General features: G+C 36.2%; 2 protein-coding genes and 1 pseudogene across 4 annotated transcripts; 2 read left to right on the top strand and 1 right to left on the bottom strand.

Moving 5' to 3' along the window:
- Positions 1–6,494: 6,494 nt before the first annotated feature.
- Positions 6,495–8,488, top strand: LOC119988794 (epoxide hydrolase A-like). Its single transcript, XM_038833972.1, has 5 exons — positions 6,495–6,651; positions 6,741–6,955; positions 7,350–7,517; positions 7,603–7,838; positions 7,921–8,488. Exons 1-5 carry the CDS (start codon positions 6,582–6,584, stop codon positions 8,165–8,167), a joined length of 936 nt encoding a protein of 311 aa, XP_038689900.1. The 5' UTR covers positions 6,495–6,581; the 3' UTR covers positions 8,168–8,488.
- A 338-nt stretch (positions 8,489–8,826) lies between these two features.
- LOC119988795 lies at positions 8,827–10,526 on the top strand (annotated as a pseudogene).
- LOC119988793 (wings apart-like protein 1) lies at positions 10,096–18,340 on the bottom strand. 3 transcript variants are annotated; one of them, XR_005465674.1, is made up of 14 exons: positions 17,471–18,340; positions 16,347–16,446; positions 15,204–15,537; positions 14,885–14,997; positions 14,130–14,264; positions 13,884–13,977; positions 13,703–13,780; positions 12,983–13,602; positions 12,375–12,640; positions 11,799–11,949; positions 11,209–11,306; positions 11,039–11,120; positions 10,557–10,761; positions 10,096–10,454 (listed from the first exon to the last, which is right to left on the bottom strand). XR_005465674.1 is itself a non-coding variant. In XM_038833970.1 (13 exons), exons 1-13 carry the CDS (start codon positions 17,971–17,973, stop codon positions 10,678–10,680), a joined length of 2,658 nt encoding a protein of 885 aa, XP_038689898.1. In that variant the 5' UTR covers positions 17,974–18,340; the 3' UTR covers positions 10,096–10,677. The 3 variants fall into 3 exon arrangements, 2 of the variants coding, with proteins under 2 accessions (XP_038689898.1, XP_038689899.1); XM_038833970.1 differs by having other exon boundaries at positions 10,096–10,761; XM_038833971.1 differs by having other exon boundaries at positions 10,096–10,761; positions 12,983–13,599.
- Between the last annotated feature and the right edge of the window lie 3,483 nt (positions 18,341–21,823).

The raw sequence follows: 21,823 nt of genomic DNA, 5'->3' as shown, positions 1-21,823 counted from the left end.
ATAATATTGACAAATAATTATTTAACAAAATAACATTTGATGCCACTCCTAATAACATAATATTACGGAAATTTAACGACAATTCTATTGAAAACAGCCTCATTAGTGAGTAGCGCCATTAGTTTTTCTTTTTTAAATTGCCTAAGGTAATAATAGCAGCATTGTAGATCGAAAAGTATACAATAAGTGTACGGATCCCAGTGAAATCAGTCTCAATTATCCTAGTGCATAGCTGGCATGTTGAGTTAGAAAAAAATGGGCCCACTTCAACACTATCTCTCAACCATAGTTCTCTCCCCTCTCTTAACCTAGGTTAACCTAATCAATTCCTCTGCGACTCTCGCCGATCTCAACCTCCACACGGATCCAAACCTAGTACCTCATCTATCTTCTCAACTCAGACCTAACGCAAAGTTCTTTCATGGTTTACAAACTCATGTCGGAGAATACAGACGATTTAGTCTTCTGAAGAACATAAGTTTCTCGCAAATAGCACCGTATTTTCTCTGCCAAGGTACTCCTCTGTTTAGTTTATGATGCTTTTTTAATTTCTATCTCATGATTGCGTTTGGTTGCCGAGAAAAAGACTCCTTCCTTTTCTAAATTTTTATATTTGGTTGATAATGTAGATAAGATACTTCTTGAACTGCGTGGGTTAGATCCTTTCTATTTGTATGATGTTTTTTGTTTACCTGATAATTTGCTTATGCATTTGAAGAATCAATCCAACTTGCTTTGTATATTTACTTATTTACGCTATGTTATGGTTTCATCAACAAAACACATATCCTTGTTAATATTTCAGATAAAAGAATGGTAGAAGAGAGTGAGATGCAAAATAAAATTGGTTCTGTTGTAGTTGATAATTCAGAAGGTGAGGATGAGAGCAGAAAAAGATGAAATGCTACGAACTGATGAGGTAGTTCAAGAACCACAGATTGGTAGGGGTGTGAATCGGTCGGTTTGGTCGGTTATTTTAGATTGGGACACCCGGGCCGAAATTTCGGTTTTTTTAGATATAGAAAACCGATAACCAACGGTCACGCTTAACTTGACATGAAAACCGCCCAACGGTTTTCGGTTATTATGGTCGGTTTTTCGGTTTTTTGGTTATTGGTCAAATATTTGGGCTTGATACACTAACTTAGTATACTAGCTAAATATATGAAAAATTAAATAGCCATTTGCCCCTTGTCCATAAGGCATATGTTGCACATCCAATATCCATAATTCAAAGAAGTAAAGAAAGATTGAAAAACTAAAGTAAAAAACGAATTTAAGGTCTAAGGATCACACTTGGGCCATTGATTCAAAATTCAATGGTCCAAATTACAATTATCATTATAATATATTTAAGTCATTAGTAATAAGAAATTATTAAGAATAAAAGATTATAATTTTATAAGTAAACTTGTAAATTTGTACATTTGTAAAACTTTAACTTACTTAACTATATTATATATTTAATATTTATAAATATATAATTTTGGTCGGTTCGGTCGGTTTGTCTTGATAAATAAAAAACCGACCGAATTTTCGGTTTTTTTAACCTAGCATAACCGATCAATTCGGTTTTCACTTACATGTATTATATGAACCGCCCAATCGGTCGGTTCGGTCGGGCGGTTCGGTTTTTTCGGTTAATTTTCACAGCCCTACAGATTGGCATGGTCTTTAGCACTATAGATGAGATGCTGGATTTTTACAGAAAATATGAAAAGCAAAAGGGTTTTTCAATTAAACGGAGATCATTGAATAAAGATAAAGATGGGACAGTGAAATATGTCACGTTTACATGTGGATGATCAAACAAGTTGAAGAGTCGTTCAAACAATGTGTCGAAGCCTCGTCCTCATATGAAGATTGGTTGCAATGCAAGGTTGTGTGGTCGGTTATTTATTGATGGAAAATACATAGTGAACCATTTTTGATATCGAGCACAATCATGGTTTGAGTCCAAGTAAAGCTAGGTTTTTTCGATGCAATCGTCAAATAAGTTTACATGTTAAGAGGCAACTCGAATAAATGATATTGTTGGCATTAGACCAAAAAAAACCACAATGCACAAGTTACTGGAGTTGGTGGCCATGAGAATCTTCCCTTTCGGATACAAGAAACTTAATTACCAAAGTGAGACGACTAAGGCTTGGTGACGGAGATACGAATGCGGTGCAGAGCTATTTTTTGAGGATGCAAACACAAAATGAAGGTTTCTTTTCCATGATTGATTGGGATGAGCATGGTCGACCCAAAAATGATTTTTGGGTAGATCCTAGGAGCAGGGCAGCATGAAAAGAGTTCGGTGATGTCATTACATTTGATACTACATACCTTACTAATAAATATGATGTGTCTTTCGCTCCTTTTGTTGGTGTTAATCACCATGGCCAATCGATCTTGTTAGGATGTGGATTAATTTTTAGTGAAAACACGGAGACCTTTACATGGTTGTTTCAGACATGACTTGCTTGTATGTATGGATCTACCCCTATTGGAATGATCACTGACCAAGACAGAGCAATAAAGAACACAATTGAATTGTTTTCCCAACTTCAAGGCACCATTTGTGCTTATGGCATATAATGAAGAAATTTTCGGAAAAGCTAGGTGCATACAATGAATATGATTAAATTTCTTTACACCTTGCAGTGGCTGTTCATGACTCACAAAGTCAGCAAGAGTTTGAAGATATGTGGAACTCTGTAATTAGCATATATGGCTTGAGTGACAATGCTTGGTTGGTGACATTATATGATGATAGACACTTATGGGTTCCAATATTTGTGAAGCACAACTTTTGGGCAGGAATGTCGACAACCCAACGAAATGAAAGTATGAATATTTTTTTCGATGGATATGTGCATTCAAAAACCACTTTGAAATAATTCATTGAACAATATGAGAATGCCTTGAGAAGTAAAGTAGAAAAGGAATGTCAAGCTGACTATGAATCCTTTTGCAAGCAAGTGGGTTGTGTGACATTCTACGATATGGAGAAACAAATTCAAGCAATTTACACAACATCAAAGTTTAAGGAATTTCAAACAGAAGTAACAGGGATGATGTATTGCCAAATCATTTCAATTGATGGTGATGAGATGATTTCAGTATATGTTGTAGCCAGGGATATTGTTTATAGGGAGAGAGGGAGAAAAAGATTTGTGTATAGCGTTTTATTTGATGCGTAGCAATTTGAAGTAAAGTGCACATGTTACAAGTTTGAGTTCAGAGGAATGCAGTGTAGACATGTCATTTCCGTGTTAATCCGCAATAACATATGTTTAATTCCAGAAAAGTACATCATAAAAAGATGGAGGAAAGATGTATGGAGATGTCATACAAAAACCAATACTCGGAAAAACCGATAATGAAAAGGAGAGGGAAAAAAAAACAAGACAGGATGTCCACGACTTAACGGTATGTCTTATATTTCATTTAAATATATTTGTGATATCTTATTATCTCTTATTCAACACTCTAATTTAGTTTGTTCTTTATCAGGAAGATAATACTCCTTATTTACCAAGTCAAGCAATTGTCACAGCAACATATGGACAATTATCACAGCAGAATCACAGAGGTTCTTCTAGTCAAGTACAAGAGGATGGTTTTATGTCTTTAATTAGAATTGTATCACAGGTGCCTTTTTAAAAAAATTGAAGCCAGCATTTGTGTGAATTTTATTAAAACTGCTTCTCCATTATTGTTTATATCAACCTTGTTTATTTTCAGGATGGTCAAACATGAAGAGGGAGTGGTCATGAATATCTGCTAGATATGGATGGATCTCCCCTAGATTAGCATATGTCTTTTCTTTTTTATTTCGGACTTTTATTATCAATTGTATTGATCAGATTAAATGTCATTATGTATTTAGTTGATGCATTGATAATGTTGTAATTAGCTTGGATACTCTCCTTGTCTCTCATTTTTCCTTCAGTTCCATTTTCGTGATGTATCAAGTATGTTGTTGTGTTTTGTTTGGACTACGTTGAAGTTATTGTAACAAGTCTATTGCTGAATTTTGTTTGCACAGTTGCCAATCTCTCCATGTTTTTTACTATGATGAATATCATTACTAAATGACACTTCAATACTGACTGATTTTCTCCTGCCAGATTAATACCACCAGACAATAAAATGTTTTGAAACATCAAATGTATTACAAGGGAGATCAATATGATACAAGAAAATGTTCCCAAGTACCTGATATCAACACTGCATATGTACCCAAATCGAAAATGATCCAAGAACAACATTGCATATGTACTACATATGTACCGAAGATTAAATACCCTAAATCAGCATTATCAATTCCACAAAATTAACCAACTCAAATCATGCAATCCATTAAACTACCCTAAATCTCCCTATACAGATTTGAGACCATGAAATAATAGAAGCAACTGTAGATAACACTTGTTGAATAGTTCCTCCCCACACCCAAAACCATCTTCTTCATTCGATTCAACAATCTTCTTTGCTTTTTCACTCGGTTTACCAAATCAGAGGTGGATCATAAGGCCCATACACTGGCAGTTGCATACTCGACCTTGATCGTCTTGAAGTTTGAGATCGATGTAGAGGTTGAGATCGGAGAGTATTGTTTCGGTTCGAGAATGAGAGATAAGGCGCACAACCTAGGTTAAGAGAGAGGGGAGGGAACTATGGTTGAGAGATATGGTTGAAGTGGACCCATTTTTTTCCAACTCAGCATGCTAGCTATGCACTAGGATAACTGAGACTGATTTCATTGGGATCCGTAGACTTATTGAAAAGTGTAAGACTTGATGACGCTACCGAGCGTAGCGTCATTATAGATCATAAGTAATATTTTTTAGATGTTTGATGTGAGCATGTGATATGGTATTTTTTTTTACGCATGGATGTTTTCTGGGAGCATGTGTATTTATGTTGTGGAGTAAACAAGTACAGCCGTATTTATGGTTCTCCCAGACGGAAAGACCTTATCCAGAAGCAGTTTCATCCGACAGTCAGTTACCGACGGTTTCCAAGAGCAGTTACAAGAGAAGTTACCAGAGGCGATTAACCGCACCAACTGACATATCCTAAGCCTATAAATACATTTTATTTGACATTTGTAAGCATTCATCGACAATCGACTCTCTAATAAAAGATCAGACTCCGTGGACCTAGGCAAGTTGCCGAACCACGTAAATTCTGTATTGTTACTCTCTTGAATCTTTCTACTTAATACACATTCTATACTTCGGTGCAAATTTAGCATCGACATATGTTATGACATCATTGTGAACAGCATCATTAACTTATTTATGCTACCATGTTATTTAATTGTTTATGCTAATGAACAACGGCATTAACCTAATAAAATTATTAGCATTCGATGTCAATAGTAAAAGAATTATTAGTTTTTAAAATTACCTAACAATGTTATCCATAACAATGTCATTAGGCCTGATACTTTTTGACATGCAATGACACTATTGGTAGTCACATTTTTAGACAACTTTTAAAAGAAAAACTAATGATATTATTGGGAGTAACATCACCAGAAATCGTAACTATTATTTTTTTGGATGTTTGTTGTGTGTAGTTGATATGGTATGTTTTTGGACTTAGGGGTTGTTGAGATGTTTTTTATGACAAGATGTGTGTTTATGTTAATGATTATATTGTGAATGTCATTAACTTGTTTTTACTTATCTTTTTTTTTTGAAATACTACAACGAATTATGTTTTTGATTGGAATCGAACATTAAACACACATATGTCTAATTTAATTAATTGTCAACCAAATCAACTCTCATTGGTTGTTTATACTTAATTGAATGACTCTATTCTGAACAACGTCATTAACCTAATAAATTAATTACGACGTCGGTCAAAACGACGTCATTTACATAAACGCTTATTGAAGTAAGTAGCGACAAATGTTTTCTTCTAAATAATTTTCAATATTTAATATTCATATTGTTATTTCTTAAAAAAATCCATGGAATGTCCAATGCCTACACGAGTTCCGAGGCCCCGAGTGGGTCATCTATTGCAGGGCCTACATTAGAGCCATTAGAGACTCTAATAATTTTTAATAAATGATTTAAAAAATTTAAATGTAAAGTATTTAGTGTATAGATTAATATCTTTTTTTTTCAAGGTAAAAAACTAAATTTATTGAGAAATAAGAACAAGATAAATTGATGTTTAATCTAACGGTAGAAAATGCTTCATATTTGTATCAATCTTTTGTCAATTAATTTAATTTTTTTCCTCAAAAAAATGCATGATGATGATCTAAACAATAAAAACATTATATTTATTATTTTTAGGTATTTTTTTAAAAAAATTGATGCCTCAAATGAGCCTAATGCAGGACCTGCAGGGCCCCCTATTTGATGCCTACACATGGCCATGGCACTAACAAGTTTCGACATTTTCTGAGAAACGCTGCGTTTAAGTCCCTGCACGAGATATACACGTGGCTTTGACACGATTTCCAATGCGTCTTCTACGACCAAGTGACCAACGAATGACGAGGAATATTCACATGTCGAAGTGAGTGACTCTCCAAAACACAGAGAGAAGAACTTGCGACTGCAACAATGGACAAAATTGAACACAAGTTCATAGATGTACGAGGACTGAGGATCCACGTAGCCGACATCGGAGAAGGTCAGAATCCTATGTTTACATTTCTACTTAACTTCATCGATCGTATACTCGGCGTTGACACATGACATCATCCGATTTTGATTTTCCAGGTCCTAATGTGGTGTTATTCCTACACGGTTTCCCGGAGTTATGGTACTCTTGGCGACATCAGATGGTGGCCTTGGCCAAAGCGGGGTTCCGGGCTGTTGCTCCGGATTGCAGAGGATACGGACTCTCTGACCCGCCACCAGAACCAGAGAAGGCCAGTTTTGCAGATATTTTGACGAACCTTGTTGCAATCCTAGATTCTCTCGGAATCTCAAAGGTACTCTGTCTCTTATTGTTGTTTTGGTTGCTTAAACAAAAGAGAAATCGAAACTCTGTTATGTATAATTTGTGTTTGGTTACTGAGAAAGACCGGGAATTTGTCTGTGTTTCCATAAATGAAATTATATAAAGCTTAATGTTGATCAGAAAGTACTCAACTAATTATGTAAAAATCGTACTGTTTGCGTAAATGAAGTTCGATTTTTTTTTTGGGATTTCATATTGGATTGATAATTACATATAACTGAGACTGAAACATCTAAGCATCAATTCTATGGTGCAAGTCATTATTCTTATGCCGACCTTTTCTTTGTTTAGTCCCAAAAATGCTTAATTTCAGTTTGAGTATGGCATGACTTAGTTCTCTCTGGTTCCCTTTGTCTATGTACCAGGTTTTTGTTGTGGCAAAAGATTTTGGAGTGAGGCCTGCTTACTTCTTTACTCTCCTACACACAGAAAGGGTCATGGGTGTTGTAACACTGGGAGTACCATGTGTACCTCCTGGACCCTCTAGCTACCATAAATTCCTACCAGAAGGGTTCTACATATCTAGATGGCGGGTTTGTGTTTTGATTCATTGATTTGTATATTCAGCAATATAGGACTACCACAACCTTTGTGCAATCATGATGTTGTTTTGTGCAGGAACCGGGACGAGCAGAAGCTGATTTTGCCCGTCTTGATGCTAAAACAGTGGTTAGGAACATCTACATTCTCTTCTCTAAAAGTGAAATACCAATTGCAGCAGAAAACCAGGAGATCATGGACTTGGTGGATACGTCCACTCCTCTTCCCCCTTGGTTCACTGAAGAAGATCTTGCAACATATGGAGCTTCATACGAGAAATCTGGATTCCGAACTGCACTGAAAGTTCCATATAGGTAATTGTGTTCATTTTACTTCACATGAAAATTACTAACACTTGGTAGCGATCTTGATACAAGTACTTTTACGGTTTTGTAGGTCACTGAATGAAGAGTTCGACATAGGAGACCCGAAACTAACAGTCCCAGCATTATTGATCATGGGAGTTAAAGATTATGTTCTCAAGTTTCCAGGGATGGAAGAGTACATTCGTAGCGGGAAGCTGAAAGAAGTTGTCCCGGATTTAGAGATCATATGGTTACCTGAAGGTACTCATTTTGTGCAGGAACAATCACCTGACCAAGTGAATGAGCTTATTCTTGCATTCCTGAATAAGCATGTTTGAGTGCAGACCATTCAATGAAGCATGTCTAAGGTTCTGTTGAGGTTGTTTCAAGTCCTTCAACAATTTGGCCTATTTTCTGACTTGAAACCATGCTTGTGTATATTATGATGTGTTTGAGTGCAGACCCTTCAATGAAGCAACATGTTGTTTTGTGATATGTAATGTTTTTCTTTCAAACATTAAGAGTCGGCAGGCTCTGCTTCTGAGATCCCTAAGGAGTCTTCTTTGTGATCTGGAGGCAACAGTGTAATTCAAAAAACATTCATTATTCTGAAGTCATATCTCTTGAAGTATATTAACCAAAGAATCTCTCTTTTTATCTTATAATGGCCTTAAGATTTCGAGGTATTGTTCATTACCATTCATTGCTTCTGCTGAACTAATCCAGTGATGAGACCGAAAATAGCGTATAAATCCTGGGTCTACATTTACTTCCTGCAAAATTGATTTCACGATGAAATCAAGGATCTCTTACACTGCTTATAGAGATGATTCTCTGCAAATACACTTGCTAAGAAACAACAGAAGAAACAAAAAGAAACTCTTCTGATGAAAAATTATAGTTTACGTAGTTTTCTTGATGGAAAATGTCACGGTCAGCAAATGGTCTGTCTCTTTGTAAACAGAATCTATGAAGAAAGCTAGGCATTATTCTTTTGTTCAGTAACTTAACACTATGGCAGAAAGTCATGTCCATTGTGTAGATAGTAGATACAGTACCAAACGCCATCAATGGATTGGATTCTGCATAAATATGTTGATATAAGAGGAATGAAGCTCCACATTGCTGAGATTGGAACAGGTTTGTCAAATGATTGCAGTTACTAATGCTGGGTACCGCACGATCGCTCCTGATCTAATAGGTTATGGACTATCTGAACCTTATCCGGATCCTTTAATGGTCTGGATTCTTTTTGAGATTGAAAAGGTAAAGGAAATTTTTCTACCCTAAATCAGCTGTGTATGTTTTGCCATCGATGACAGGCTTGTTTATCTACTCTCCCTATTTCATCCAACAAGAGTTTCTGGAAGTGTTTCACTTGGTCTTCCATTTGCTCCTCCTATGCCTAACCGATACCAAGACATCCCTGAAGGTTTCTATATTCGCAGGTGGAAGGTAATCCATTCTCCCCCCCCCCCCCCCCCAGCTTATTTTCTTCTAATTACTGTATAAGACTAATCTATAGAACCCTATGAAAAGCTGTTTACACTATTTATGCCTCTTGTCTGAATATGGACTTTGAAATCAGTTCATTACCTTCCATTAGTCCATTTGCAGGAGCCTGGATGAGCGGCGGCAGACTCAGTCCGTTTGATGTGAAAACTATATGGAAAGACATCTATATTCTGTTCTCAAGAAGAGAAATTACAGCAAAAGATCAGGAAACCGCCCTGGTTGAACAATGAAGATGTAGAAACCTATACAACTTTGTATGCAAAATCTGGGCTCAGACTCTTCAATGCAAAAGTGCCTTACGACAAGTATGGGCTTAAATTCCAACTGGTCTTTTTTTTTTTTCTTTGGTTTCATTTTGCGGTTTAAATACTTCGAATAATTTTTCGCTCTGCATTCATCTTGGGGGCTTAATGAAGAATCCACCATTACCATTTCGAAAATTCCAGTTCCAGTTCTGCTGATATTGAGGGAGAGGACTACCATTTCGAAGATTCCCGGATAAATTTCTTACCAGATGGAACTCACTTCATCCAGGAGCAGTTCCCAGACCAGGTGAATCGGGTTATTATCAGATTCTTGAATGAGCCGGTATGATCAATACATCAGGTCATCTGAACGAATTCAATGCTGTGCAACATAAACTATGAGTTCAAAGAGACTGACCAGTAAGGATAGCTGTTCAAAATCACTGCTCTATATTTCCATAATTTATAAGAACTTGATCTATCGATCATCTGTTTTTCATTACAAGTTGGGAGCAAAAGGCAGTACAACAACTACGTTGAATAACAGATTGTAAATATTGTATTAAAAAAGAAATTCACAGGCATAGATGTGCTGCTATCTGGTGGGGAACATACTACATAATCATTGGCCACATATTTAGCTGTTTCATAACAAAAAGAAACTAATGGAGCACAAAAGATAAGGTATTGACGGTTACCAACGTGGATGAAGACACCCTACTTTCTATTCACACTAGGGTGGAAATTTTCAAACAAAAAGGGGAAAGTTGGCAAAACCAAAATCAACAGCAATACAACTAGGAAAATACATGGAGAGAGAAGCTACTTTGATTCTACTATAGTTTTCGTAGAAAAGTGACTCGGCCTGCACCATTCAAAAAGAAGATCGTAGGAAAGAAAAACAGGAGTTAAAAGGGAAGGAAAAAAAAATTGAAGATTGGGTCAATCAAGTATAAAACACTCATACTGTTAGTTCCACCACTGAGTGTGTGCCCCAGTCGTCCATCCACTAAGCGAAATTGTCGTGCAACAAGGAGTTAATCTGAGGGCAATTTGAAAGCTGTTTAGGATTTCCATATCTCGAGCTTTCATGGCACCCTACATGATTCGATGACTTCACTCACGGCCATGTGTGTCTCCGGTGATATCATGTTTAATGTCAAATGAAATGCCTGAAGACAAAACATAAAGTTCTCAAAATACAAGGAGAAGTTGCTAAGCCCATCAAAGGCACAAAGTAAACATAAATATGGAAATAAATTGATGTCTAAAATGGTGAAAAATATTCTTGAGAATTCATTAGTCCACATCAGACACAGGTTGACAAATGCAGGCATTCTTGAGAAATATTAATGAGACCATTGGTGGGGTATTTCCTTTAGAACCATAAAGTAAAATGATTTTAGAAAGATCACGTTCATCTACTTGAGGCTTCCAAAAGAAACGTACCACAAATCTCTCTAGAACAGGTACAAGAACAGTCAGGTTGCGATTTGGAAGGCAGCTGGCAATTGCATGACGTGCACTTTTGCTGTCATCAAACAACCAAAGTTGATTTTTTTATGCAACTATGAAGAAACTCTTACCTTACGGAAGAAGATAAAAAGTTTCTTACAAACCTTTCAGTCGAAAGAAATGCAAGTAGCAGGGCTGCATAAGCTTGTACAATCATCTTCTCAGCTTCTTTCTCTTCTTGCAGCAAAGCTGCCTCATCATCCTGCATAATACGCTGTTAATTTCAGATGGATAGCATATAATAAGATTCCTTCAGCCTGCTTGCAATAATCATATCCCATGGGAATACGGAGGGAGATTTAATCCTTTAATTAACTTAAATATGAGATTAACATAATTTCTATCATATATTCATATCTTTACATTTTGTAAACCAGTCAAAGCATATTTCTGCTAACTTAGCAACTGTCATCCCAAAAAAGAACATCTTTATTTCCGGTAAGTTATAAGCTCATATATTCTGTCGCTTGGTGCTAATAAAACCAAAATAACCACGACAACTCAAGCTAATTGACCAAACAATGCACAAAAGGTGGCCAAAAGTCACCAAGATTAAGGTCAATTAAATAATTTTAGCAACTTAGAATACAAATAAAAAACAAAACTTAAACTCCTGTATATATCTCCAATACATCAGCAACAAAAAAAATACTACAAAAAAAATGAGAAAAACAACCAACATAACAGAACTCACCCATGACACATTGTTTCCTTCTGCAGATGCGTCACCAGCCTCTCGGTTGGCCAGAAAGATGGAACACAGCAGTGAAATTACGTCCCTGTGGCTCTCCTCTTCTAATCCTTCTGAGGCAGGTAAAACAATACTTGCAGCGGCAAGCCGTGATCTGCATTGTAACTCGTAATAAGTTTCTAAAAACAATAACCATGGTCTTTACCTGTCATGCTCCAGAAATTGCATAAATATAGGGACCCTAGAACTGCCTATTCAAAGATCTAAAGTATCCCAATTCTTATACGCTTAACCAGAGGGAATGCGCTAGGAAAAAAAGAAGACCCACATAAGTGAAGGCCAATCATCGTTCCCCAACTACAAGATACTAACGTATCGTTGGTATAACACATCTTTCATTCTTTCTTATACATTTAAAAAAAAAAACCCCATCTTTCATGGCCTTAATTATGGAAAAAAATATACGCACAAAAAAAACCCACAATGTAAAATAAAAATACAATTTAACTTATTGTGTTATTCGCTAACTGCTTCAAACAAACAACTGCTGATAGTACCAAATTTGAGAGGCAAACAAACCTGTTAGATGCATCTTTCTCTACCAAGTTCACAAGCAGGCCCAGTATAGCAACAAGGAAATCTAACTCTTGATCGGTAAGATGTCGATCATTTCGATGTGGTAGTTCAATGCTTGAAGTGTTTTCTTTTGTCTCAATGAATGGAAGTGAAGGTGAGCTGAATAAAGGAAAGTGGTCAGCAATCAATGACGACATGGTCTCAAGTCCTCCACAGGCCGCAATTTGCTGACAGCCAACAGGATTTTCATTGGTTAAATTCATCAGAACCTGCCAAAATGGAACATGATTCAAACATTTGAAACCTTAAAGAGGAGATAACATCTTGAAGATGAGCAAGGATAAAATCACCAAAACCAAAAGCTCTTGCTTAAATCTAAAGAGTCATAGACAATCCACCAGGCAAACAGAATCTAACAATTACATTGGGATTAGAACTTTTAATGGTAACTTCTTGTTAAACCAGAAAGAAATTATACCAGTGCCCAGTGTACTGAATCACCAAATAGGATTACGGATATCTATGGGCACATCAAGACTGACTTAATAAAAAAACATGGTGAAGATTAAATGGAACAGGAAAATCTCAGATAAATTGAATGGGAGGTGTACCTTGATGGCAGTAAGGAGGCAGTCTGACAGAAGGCCAGAATTTCCCTTGTTGGCAGCAGGGGAAGACAAGTTTTCAAGTGAAAGACGATGCTCCAAGTCACTTAATTCTTCCTGGTGATTTTCCAATTCACTTGAAGTTTCTTGACTCGTCATAAACTGATAACCAAAGTCTTTGTCCTTTAAGATATTTCTTTTAATTTGAAATGGTTTTTCTTTCCCAGACAACACCTCCCATTTTGAGGGCTCGAGTTCATCTTCATCAAATGCAAAAGGATCTTGACTCTCTTCCAAAAGTTCACATGATACATCCTTTGAACTGCAAGATCTCTCACCATGACCAAAATTGATTCTAGTCCCATCACTAGTTCCTAGTGCTTCACTGCTGGAAATCCTTAATACTGCTCCATGGCATGAACCAGAACTAGAAGAGCTGATTCCTGTCTTTATTAAGCATGAATCTCTCATAGATGTGGTGGCAGTTTCAGAACTAGAAACAGTGTGATGGGCATCAAATTCCCTTGAACTTCTCTGTGATGGAATGAGGCTTATTTCGGAGGAGGTCCTCCCTGTGCTGGAAGACCTTTTAGAAGAGCCGATGGACATAGTCTCATTGGAGTCTACTGCAAATTCAAAGATAGCATGAAATATTTGCACTTGTGCAAATGTGTGCGTGTGAGGTGACAGAGAGAAAGAGACAGAGAGTACACGATTGCCAAGTACCTTTGTTGTCCACAACATCAAACAGACTAAACTTTTCATCACCAGAGGTGGCAGGAGGATGTTTAAGAAGATAAAAACCTAAAAATCAAAACTCAATCATTAGAGTGCAGGCCAAATCAAAGCAAAAGAGGAGCACGAAATAAGTACATAATCAGAAATGACCCCTCATGAATTAACTTACCAGAGAAAATTTTGATGATGCTTATAATGAGATTTGTAAAAGATAATTTCGATCCATGAGTAGCCAATTTTCCTCTCATTCCAAGCAGATGAGTCTATCAAAGATGGGAAAAAAGAGAGATAAATATTACACGTCAGAACTTAAGCAATTTGACACTAAATGGCAAGTTTGAGATATACAAACTAAACTATAAAGAATTTTAAAAAAATAGAGGTACACTTAAAACATAAAATCATGTCAACATACCTGATTATCTTTGCTTAAAAATGTAGCATTTTCCATTATTTTCAAACACTTCAACAGTATTGCAAGGCTTTGTAGATCCAAATCATCTTTTACATCTCGAGTAGAAGGCGGACTGTGTTCTACTTCTACCATACTCTACAAAAAAAAAACAGAGAGGTTCTTTTAGAAGAAGATCTTCTCCAACCAATAATACGACATAAATTAAATTTTTAGAAGGGCTCAGACTGGACTCACGAATATCATAATGTGACAGCAATGGCTCTACCTTACCTCAACCGAAAATCATGCCTTTCATTTGGTTAAAAACTCAAAAAACTTCTTGAGAAATTGGGGAAAAAAAAAAGTCTTGGATAAAGGCAATATATTTATTTCATTTAGCTTTGCTATTATAAAAAGAAGCTTAAAAGAAAAGGCAAACATAAAATTATTGTCAGGACATAAGGACTATAAAATAGCAATTGCATAAAACTTGATATTTGCAGCACTATTGCTGATTTAACTACAAGTCTAAGTTCCATCATTTCCTCAATTCCTCTAACAAGGGAAATGAATCTACCAGAGAAACCTCATCAAACACATATTTCCAACGAAAGACATAACTTAGTTTATGACATCGTAGTCAACTAGAATAAGACATGTAAACAGAGAGATTCCTCATAACTCAAAGCCGCATTATCACTTAATTTCCCCATGCGCAAGGTATTCAGTTCAGATATGGAATAGAAAATGGATTAAACAGATATACAGGCTCACACCTTGAAAACACGATGGCATTCCATCGCAACCTCAAAGACAGCATCAAGGCCACCAAGCTCTCGTAACTTCTCCTTAAAGTTGCCCCCAGTCTTTCTGACTACACCAGATGCATCTAAAACAGATGCAAACCCACAAACAAGTAAATAAACAATCAAAAATAAAAACAAAAAAACAAAAGAAAGAATGAGAAAGCTGAGCACATGAAGTGACTATTTCCATCAAGGCACCAACCATGCTGCACCTCAGTCCCATAAGTGTCTTTAATACTAAAACATACTAAAAAAGAAAAGTCTGCTTAGCAGAAAAGCTCAACAATACCTTCAAAAGAGATCTTAGATAAGCATGCCTTCTCCATAGTTAACAAAGCCATCCACTTTGGGCTCAACTCGAGCCTCTCCATTTCACCATCATCCCATGACTTCACATCTTTGCAACTGACAAGAATTTCCTGAACTTTGGATAAAATAGCTGCAGCACTGGAATCTGACACTGTGGACGTATCACGTGAGATGCCAAAATCTTTGCGCAATGCTAAGAGCTTAGAGCCCATATTTCGCGCTTTATCTACAGTAGCAGCAGAGATTACTGGTTTCAACAATTTGATTAGGAAATGAATGCTACTAGGCGATTCCAAAAGGTGATCATCTTGGCCCTGAAAATTCAATTCAGACAAGTCATTGAGGTTGTGAGCTTGTGATGACAGAGAATAATGTAAGTCAAGTTTGTGAAGCACATAGAAAAACAAACACGTAGCATGCAGAAAGGTGGGGAAAGGCAAATTAAAATTTAAGATCATAGTCATAAAACAATTGCAACCCAACTGAAGCACCACTCCAACATACAAATTCCAAGAACTGTAGAAGATTTTTGAATATGTTCTCTAATACAAATATTAACAAAAAAGAACATTAGAAAGCTTAGATATAGGTAAGAAGAATAGTAAAAAGGTGTAGAGGGATAAGGAAACATCTTATCATTAATTGAGAGATACTTTCTTCTTAGTTTGGAGTAAATGGGCCGGTTTTAATTAAAGGACATTCAACAAAGCTTGAAGGTTTTGACATGTAGAGAGAAGCATGACATGGGACAAGATTATGTTTCTTCCTAGGTCGGCAAGAAAAAGTAGTGCATTTGCAGGAATGTAGAATTTGGCTTGTTTGATCAAGAATTCACTTCTGTACCCAGATACATACTTCTTCAATTTCTTCTTTGATAGCTAGTAAAAGAGAATAAAAGATGTTCAAGCAGACTGAAAAAGAGAAAGAAGCCTCACCTGAATTGACAAATAAGATCAAATAAAATGCAAAAATACTAAGAGACAGCTGGACAATGATAAGTGGAAATAATTTAATCTCTCATAAGATACATATTGTAGTGTAAGCAGCACTAACGCACAAATAACTCCACATATACCATCAGCAACTTTAATAAACTTAAAATTACACGTTCGAAACTACTTACATCACTAGTCAAAACATGGAAAAGAGCAGCAGCAGCCAGATTGCTGGGTGAGTCATCAAAGCTAAGACCCAAAACAGCATCAACTATAGTCTTTGCCATCCTGGCAGCGAGATGCGTCACAAATTAGAGCAACTAGCATTAAACATAAATTGCAAGACAAGGAAAGCAATTTATGTATTTCAAATGATAAAAGAGAGATGTTGCACAAATATGCAGGTTATGATATTATCCAAACATTCTGTCATGCTAAAACATAGGCCCCATAAGCATAGAAGGGAAACAAGAGCCTAACGAGTAATCACAGACACACCCATTTGAAATTGGAACTAAATATTGGACTGCAAAACTATTAAGAGCGATTCAGGCTTTAGCCATACAGCCCATAAAGCCCATGTGTATCGGGAGTTTCATTATTTCTTCTTACTCCCTACATTTAAATGGATTTTCATATGAAACAATATTGTTGACCTTTCAAAACTTTTCCAGTGACTAATATAATAATTCCTTCCTTATCTCTATCAGCATGTAATATTGCTTGCTATGTACAGTGGACGGATACTTCAATTAATCATTTACGACCAGAAATATAGAAACTACAGATCCTTGAATGTTTGGAATACAGGAAATAACAGTCAAATTAGGTTCAAAGTTATTAATCAAAACGTATTGCTCTACGTAAAAGAAACCATTTTAATTTACCCTGATGTTCACAGCCTTACTCAAATATCTTTCCACAAAATTTGAAATCTTTAATATACTAGACATCAAGAAATTCAGAATCAGATGCATGATCTATGAACGGACTCTTTCAACAATTGTCTGTGCACACATTTCACCAGATTAATCCTATAATTTAAAAACGCGCAAAAAATTCTCAAAACTTTTTCACATTGCAAACTGAAGACGCACAAAAGAATTTAAAATGCAAACGCTCAATTTCAAACTCTTTTGTACTTCGACCTCTCAAGGTGTTGCGGGTAATTACCCAAAAAAAAAAAGTGTTGGTGATCCACAAGGAACCTTCAAAACCAAAATTGAAATACCCACTTAGCAAATTCAACCAAATTTCATACATTTCGAACAAAATACATCAATTTCAATCTTGAATTTCAAAATCCACATACCCCTGAGTCCTCAGTAGTGTACGCTGGTGAGCAGTCCCACAAATTGACAACAGTGACAACAAGCTCGCCCTCCTGATCCGCACAGGCTGATGCTTCTTTAACCCATCGAGTGCAAAATTCACCTCGTCCACGTGCTCCATCATCTCCCCAAACTCCTGCGCCTCCATCAACGTAGTGGAATTGGACGGAACCCACGATGTCAACGCCTTTACCTTCTCCCTCTTCCCGTTCTTAGCTCTCTTAGCCTTCCTAACCGGGCCGTTCAACGACGGATCTTCGAACTGGGACGATGATCTCTGAGACGAACAGTTCCCGTAAAGGTCGTGATCGAAGGAGGAAGACCAGATGGAGCTCGACTCTTGAGACGAGAAATTGAAGCTGCAGAAACCTTGAGATGTCTCTTGGGACAGAGAATCGAAAACGCCGGCGTCGTCCTCAACAGAATCGGAACAGGTTCTGGGAACTCCTCCACGGTTTCGGCGACCGTAAGTTCTAACGATCATGTTTTGATTGCCCTTTTTGAACTTTGATTCTGGATTGGTTCTTGGGTTTTCTTGGGACGGGCGTTTATTTGTTGCCTTGAGTAGTTTAGATTTGGCATTTAGTAAAAGTATAGGGGTAGTTTAGGGATTAAAAAAGATATGCAGATTGATCCATGAGACATTTGAGCTGTGAAGTTGCTGGGTTTTGGAGATTTCAGAGCTGAAGACGAAGAAGTCGAGAAGTGAGATGAAAGTTTTGAGGATATTTTGCCATTTTGGTTAATTGGGTATCCGATTTCCCGTTTTATTCATCTTTTCGGGTGAATTTCAGTGCCATTGTTTGGTTTCGGGGACTCTGGATCGTACGAATGACGTTGGTTTGATGATGACGAGAGCTAAAGGAGTCTTGACTTCGCATGCGTTTATTAATTATTATGATTATTTTTAAGCGACAATCCCAAATTGGTTATCGATTAGATTATATAGTAGATCTACCTATTTTGAAGTCTCTTTTCAAGTTTATTATAATTTTCTCAACTATTTTTCTGTATTTCTTTAGCTTGTTTCCTGAGGATATATCCTGTGGCTTCTTGATTGAGCATTTTACCTGTCCATTGGCATGGTTTGTTGGAACTCTGTTTGTTTTGCAGGCTTATGTTTAGAGAGAAATGATTTTTCCTTTCTAGAAACGGGTTTTTCAAAGAAGGGTACTCTTGAGTATGTTTGCAGTGGATTTGGCTTCAAATATGCTTTGATGACTCATCGCAACCAACAACGGTGGAAATCGGTGAACAACCGATCGGTATGCAACCTAATTCTTCTATGCCTAATGCTAATGAATCCATTTCAGCAAGTCTACCGCACTATTCGGTTGGGATTCACCAATTGGAAAGTAGCATTAACCCAGACAAGGGTGACCTAGATCCAGGTCAGAAGGGCCGCAGCCTTGTGTTGCATTCTCTATGTATTTATGCTCATCCTTTTGGACTAGCTTTAAGAGATTATTTGATTGTTTGGGGGAAAATTATGTATGAGTTGTATTTCATTATTAGTTGTACCTCTTCTTTTGTTAATGAATATTGGTCAAAAAAAAAAAAGTTGTAATAGATTTAAATAAATAGGAAAATAAATGGTAAATAATTTATAAAACTAATTATAGCATTATTAAATAAATAAATTATATTTAAAATATAATTATATTTTTTTAATGGTAAAATAATTTCAAACTATTTTTAAAACATAAATTAAGACATATTTTTTAATGCATAAATTCATACATATTTCATAACATTTTTTATCATGCCTAATACCTTAATAGATATATCCTGTACTAATATTACTAATTTATAAACAAAAGTAATCATATTACGCTTAATGGTTGATTTGCGAGCATGTCACTGGCTAAACAGGTTGCACAATTGGGACAGACTGCACAAGTTCAACTTTCTTCACATCATAATATTCATGCTTCGTTGCAAAATAAGAGTATTGTTTCTTAGATGTAAAGTGTAGTTGCTGACAAAGCTTATCAAACCGAGGATCTATCATTTCTTCAGTGGCTTTCTTCCTCTTTTTGCTTCCTCCAGTGTTGACAGAACTAGGAGTGAGTGTGCTTGCCTTGATAGGTGAAGAACCAATACAGAACTCATCAACCAATTTGTCATAGTTTGAGTCTATTGGACTTGGAGTGTAGCAATCAGCTCCAAATGATTGACTGAAATCATTGTCCAATATCAATATTGGAGAAACACTGTTATCACCAGTGGCAAAGCTTTTCCCCCACAGCTTATCTTGCTCCCCATGTAGAGGGAATCCTCCATTCTTAAACTTCTTTAAATTTATATTCTTCTGCACAAAGGAAGTAGCATATGAATGTTTGTAAACATAATACTTGAATCATGTAGTATTGATGATTACGCACCAATCATCAGTGGCCTCAACCTTTGCCAATTTCAAAATTGAACCCCAACCCTGTCTCAACTCTCAACAGTCATAAGCCTATTGAAAAGCTGTCAATTCTATTTCATGTTGTCATGCTTTGTTTTCAATTTTTGTGGGGTACAGTTTTAACCACTAACTTTACTGAATTCTTCAACTACCTTATCCCACTTCAATAGCCCAACATTTTTCTTCTTCCACTCACACAACATATCTAGAAAAACCATGGTGGTTTGACCATTCCATTTAAACTTATCATCTCCCTCTATCAAACATTCCTTTCCTACTCATCTCCTAAACTAGTAAAAACAAAATAATATGGCAGTGAAAACAATATAATAAGGGAGATCACATAAAAAATCACATTGGGATATCATTATATTCAGATAATACAATATTAAAATTCAAGTCCTTGGACATAGGGCACAAGAAATTTGGAATACTATTGACCTAATCACCTAATTATGTCAAAAATTTCAGAAAGTCAAAAGGTGGGGGAGCAGCATGAACCTCGTACGAAACTTCTGTCATTTGTCCTTGGATTAAATACCCAGATATATTACCATAAAGAAAGGAAAAAACTGAACCATTGTTATGCTTATGCATTGGCATATCGTTAAGTAGGCAGGGATGAAATCTCCTTTCTGGCATCTCATTTGGACCATGATTTTTGTGAGCAAGTAAAATCACATTGTGGTAGGTATAAACCAGCAAAACAACAGATGCATAAAAAACATATATGATGTATAAATCGAGGATTTTGCACATCGAAGCGAAGTATGAACACGAAGACTGCAAACTGATTTTCCTACGCAATCAATATGTATAGACTAAAAATGAACAATATCAAAACGGGAATAGAGCAATTTATTGGTTTACATGCGGTTGGTTAAGAAGCCCTAATCGGCAACAAAGGTTAGGGTGAAAATCAAAATATGCGCTAATCAGAACATATAAATAACCAAGCCCTGAACAAGAGAGACTCTTATCGGTGTGTGAAGAAATCAATCGGAGAATTTTCAGAGGAGATTGGTGTCATCGGTGGAGAGGTTCTGTCGCACCATCGGAGAACGAATGAGAAGCTTTTTGCGTGAAGAACACCAGAGTCAAATGGATTGTTATTTAGAGCAACTTGGAGGGTAAACAAGTAAATGGGATGTGAAATGGTCTCCAAATGATTGATTTCGGAACAATTCCATTTTGAGCCATAAATTGTCACAAAATTGCTTCGAAATTCGGATCCAAAATTGTTGTTTGTTGCATGAGAACCATATATGGTGTGCCAAACGGGCACTATTTTTGGACATCTAAATCCAACGAAAAAACACACTATTCATTGAATGTCTTCAATTATTTTTCTACCCCTATCCTTCTTTCTCTCACAAATCTCTTTCTTATTTTTCTTCCTCATCATTTATTATTATCTCTTTCTTTCTTCTCTCTCTTTTTTTTGTCTTTCTTCTTCATCTCTCTATTCTCTATCTCTCTTTTTTATCTTTCTTCTTCTCTGTCTTCTCGTCTCTCTTTAGATCTATTTTTCTCTTTCTTTTTCGTCTCTTTTTTTCTTATTCTTATCTCCCTTCTCTCTCTTCTCTTTCTCTCTCTTTATTCTTCATTTCTTTCTTCTCTTCTTATTCTTCTCACCTCTCTCTGTAAATCTATTATTACACAATTTAAAACTTAAAAGTTTTAGATTTGTTATTTTTATTCTTCATTCCTTCCATTTAGGTGTAAATGCTGGGTACAAGATTTTCGTTCAGAATCTTCTTGAGTGTTGGATTTGAAAAAAAAAATCCGTCAAATTCTTCCAAATCTTTCAAACTCGTTCATGTTATTGTTGTAACACAGTAACATAATAAACAATATCCTTGTCATATTTCTTACTGGAGCAAATGACTTTAAAAAATAGAATGTCAATACATAACATTATAAT

This window comes from Tripterygium wilfordii, chromosome 21 (assembly GCF_013401445.1).
Source record: "Tripterygium wilfordii isolate XIE 37 chromosome 21, ASM1340144v1, whole genome shotgun sequence".
In the NCBI taxonomy this organism is placed as follows: Eukaryota; Viridiplantae; Streptophyta; class Magnoliopsida; order Celastrales; family Celastraceae; genus Tripterygium; species Tripterygium wilfordii.
The sequence above is the reverse complement of the archived record's forward strand: the minus strand, read 5'-3'. Positions and strand labels throughout refer to the sequence as shown.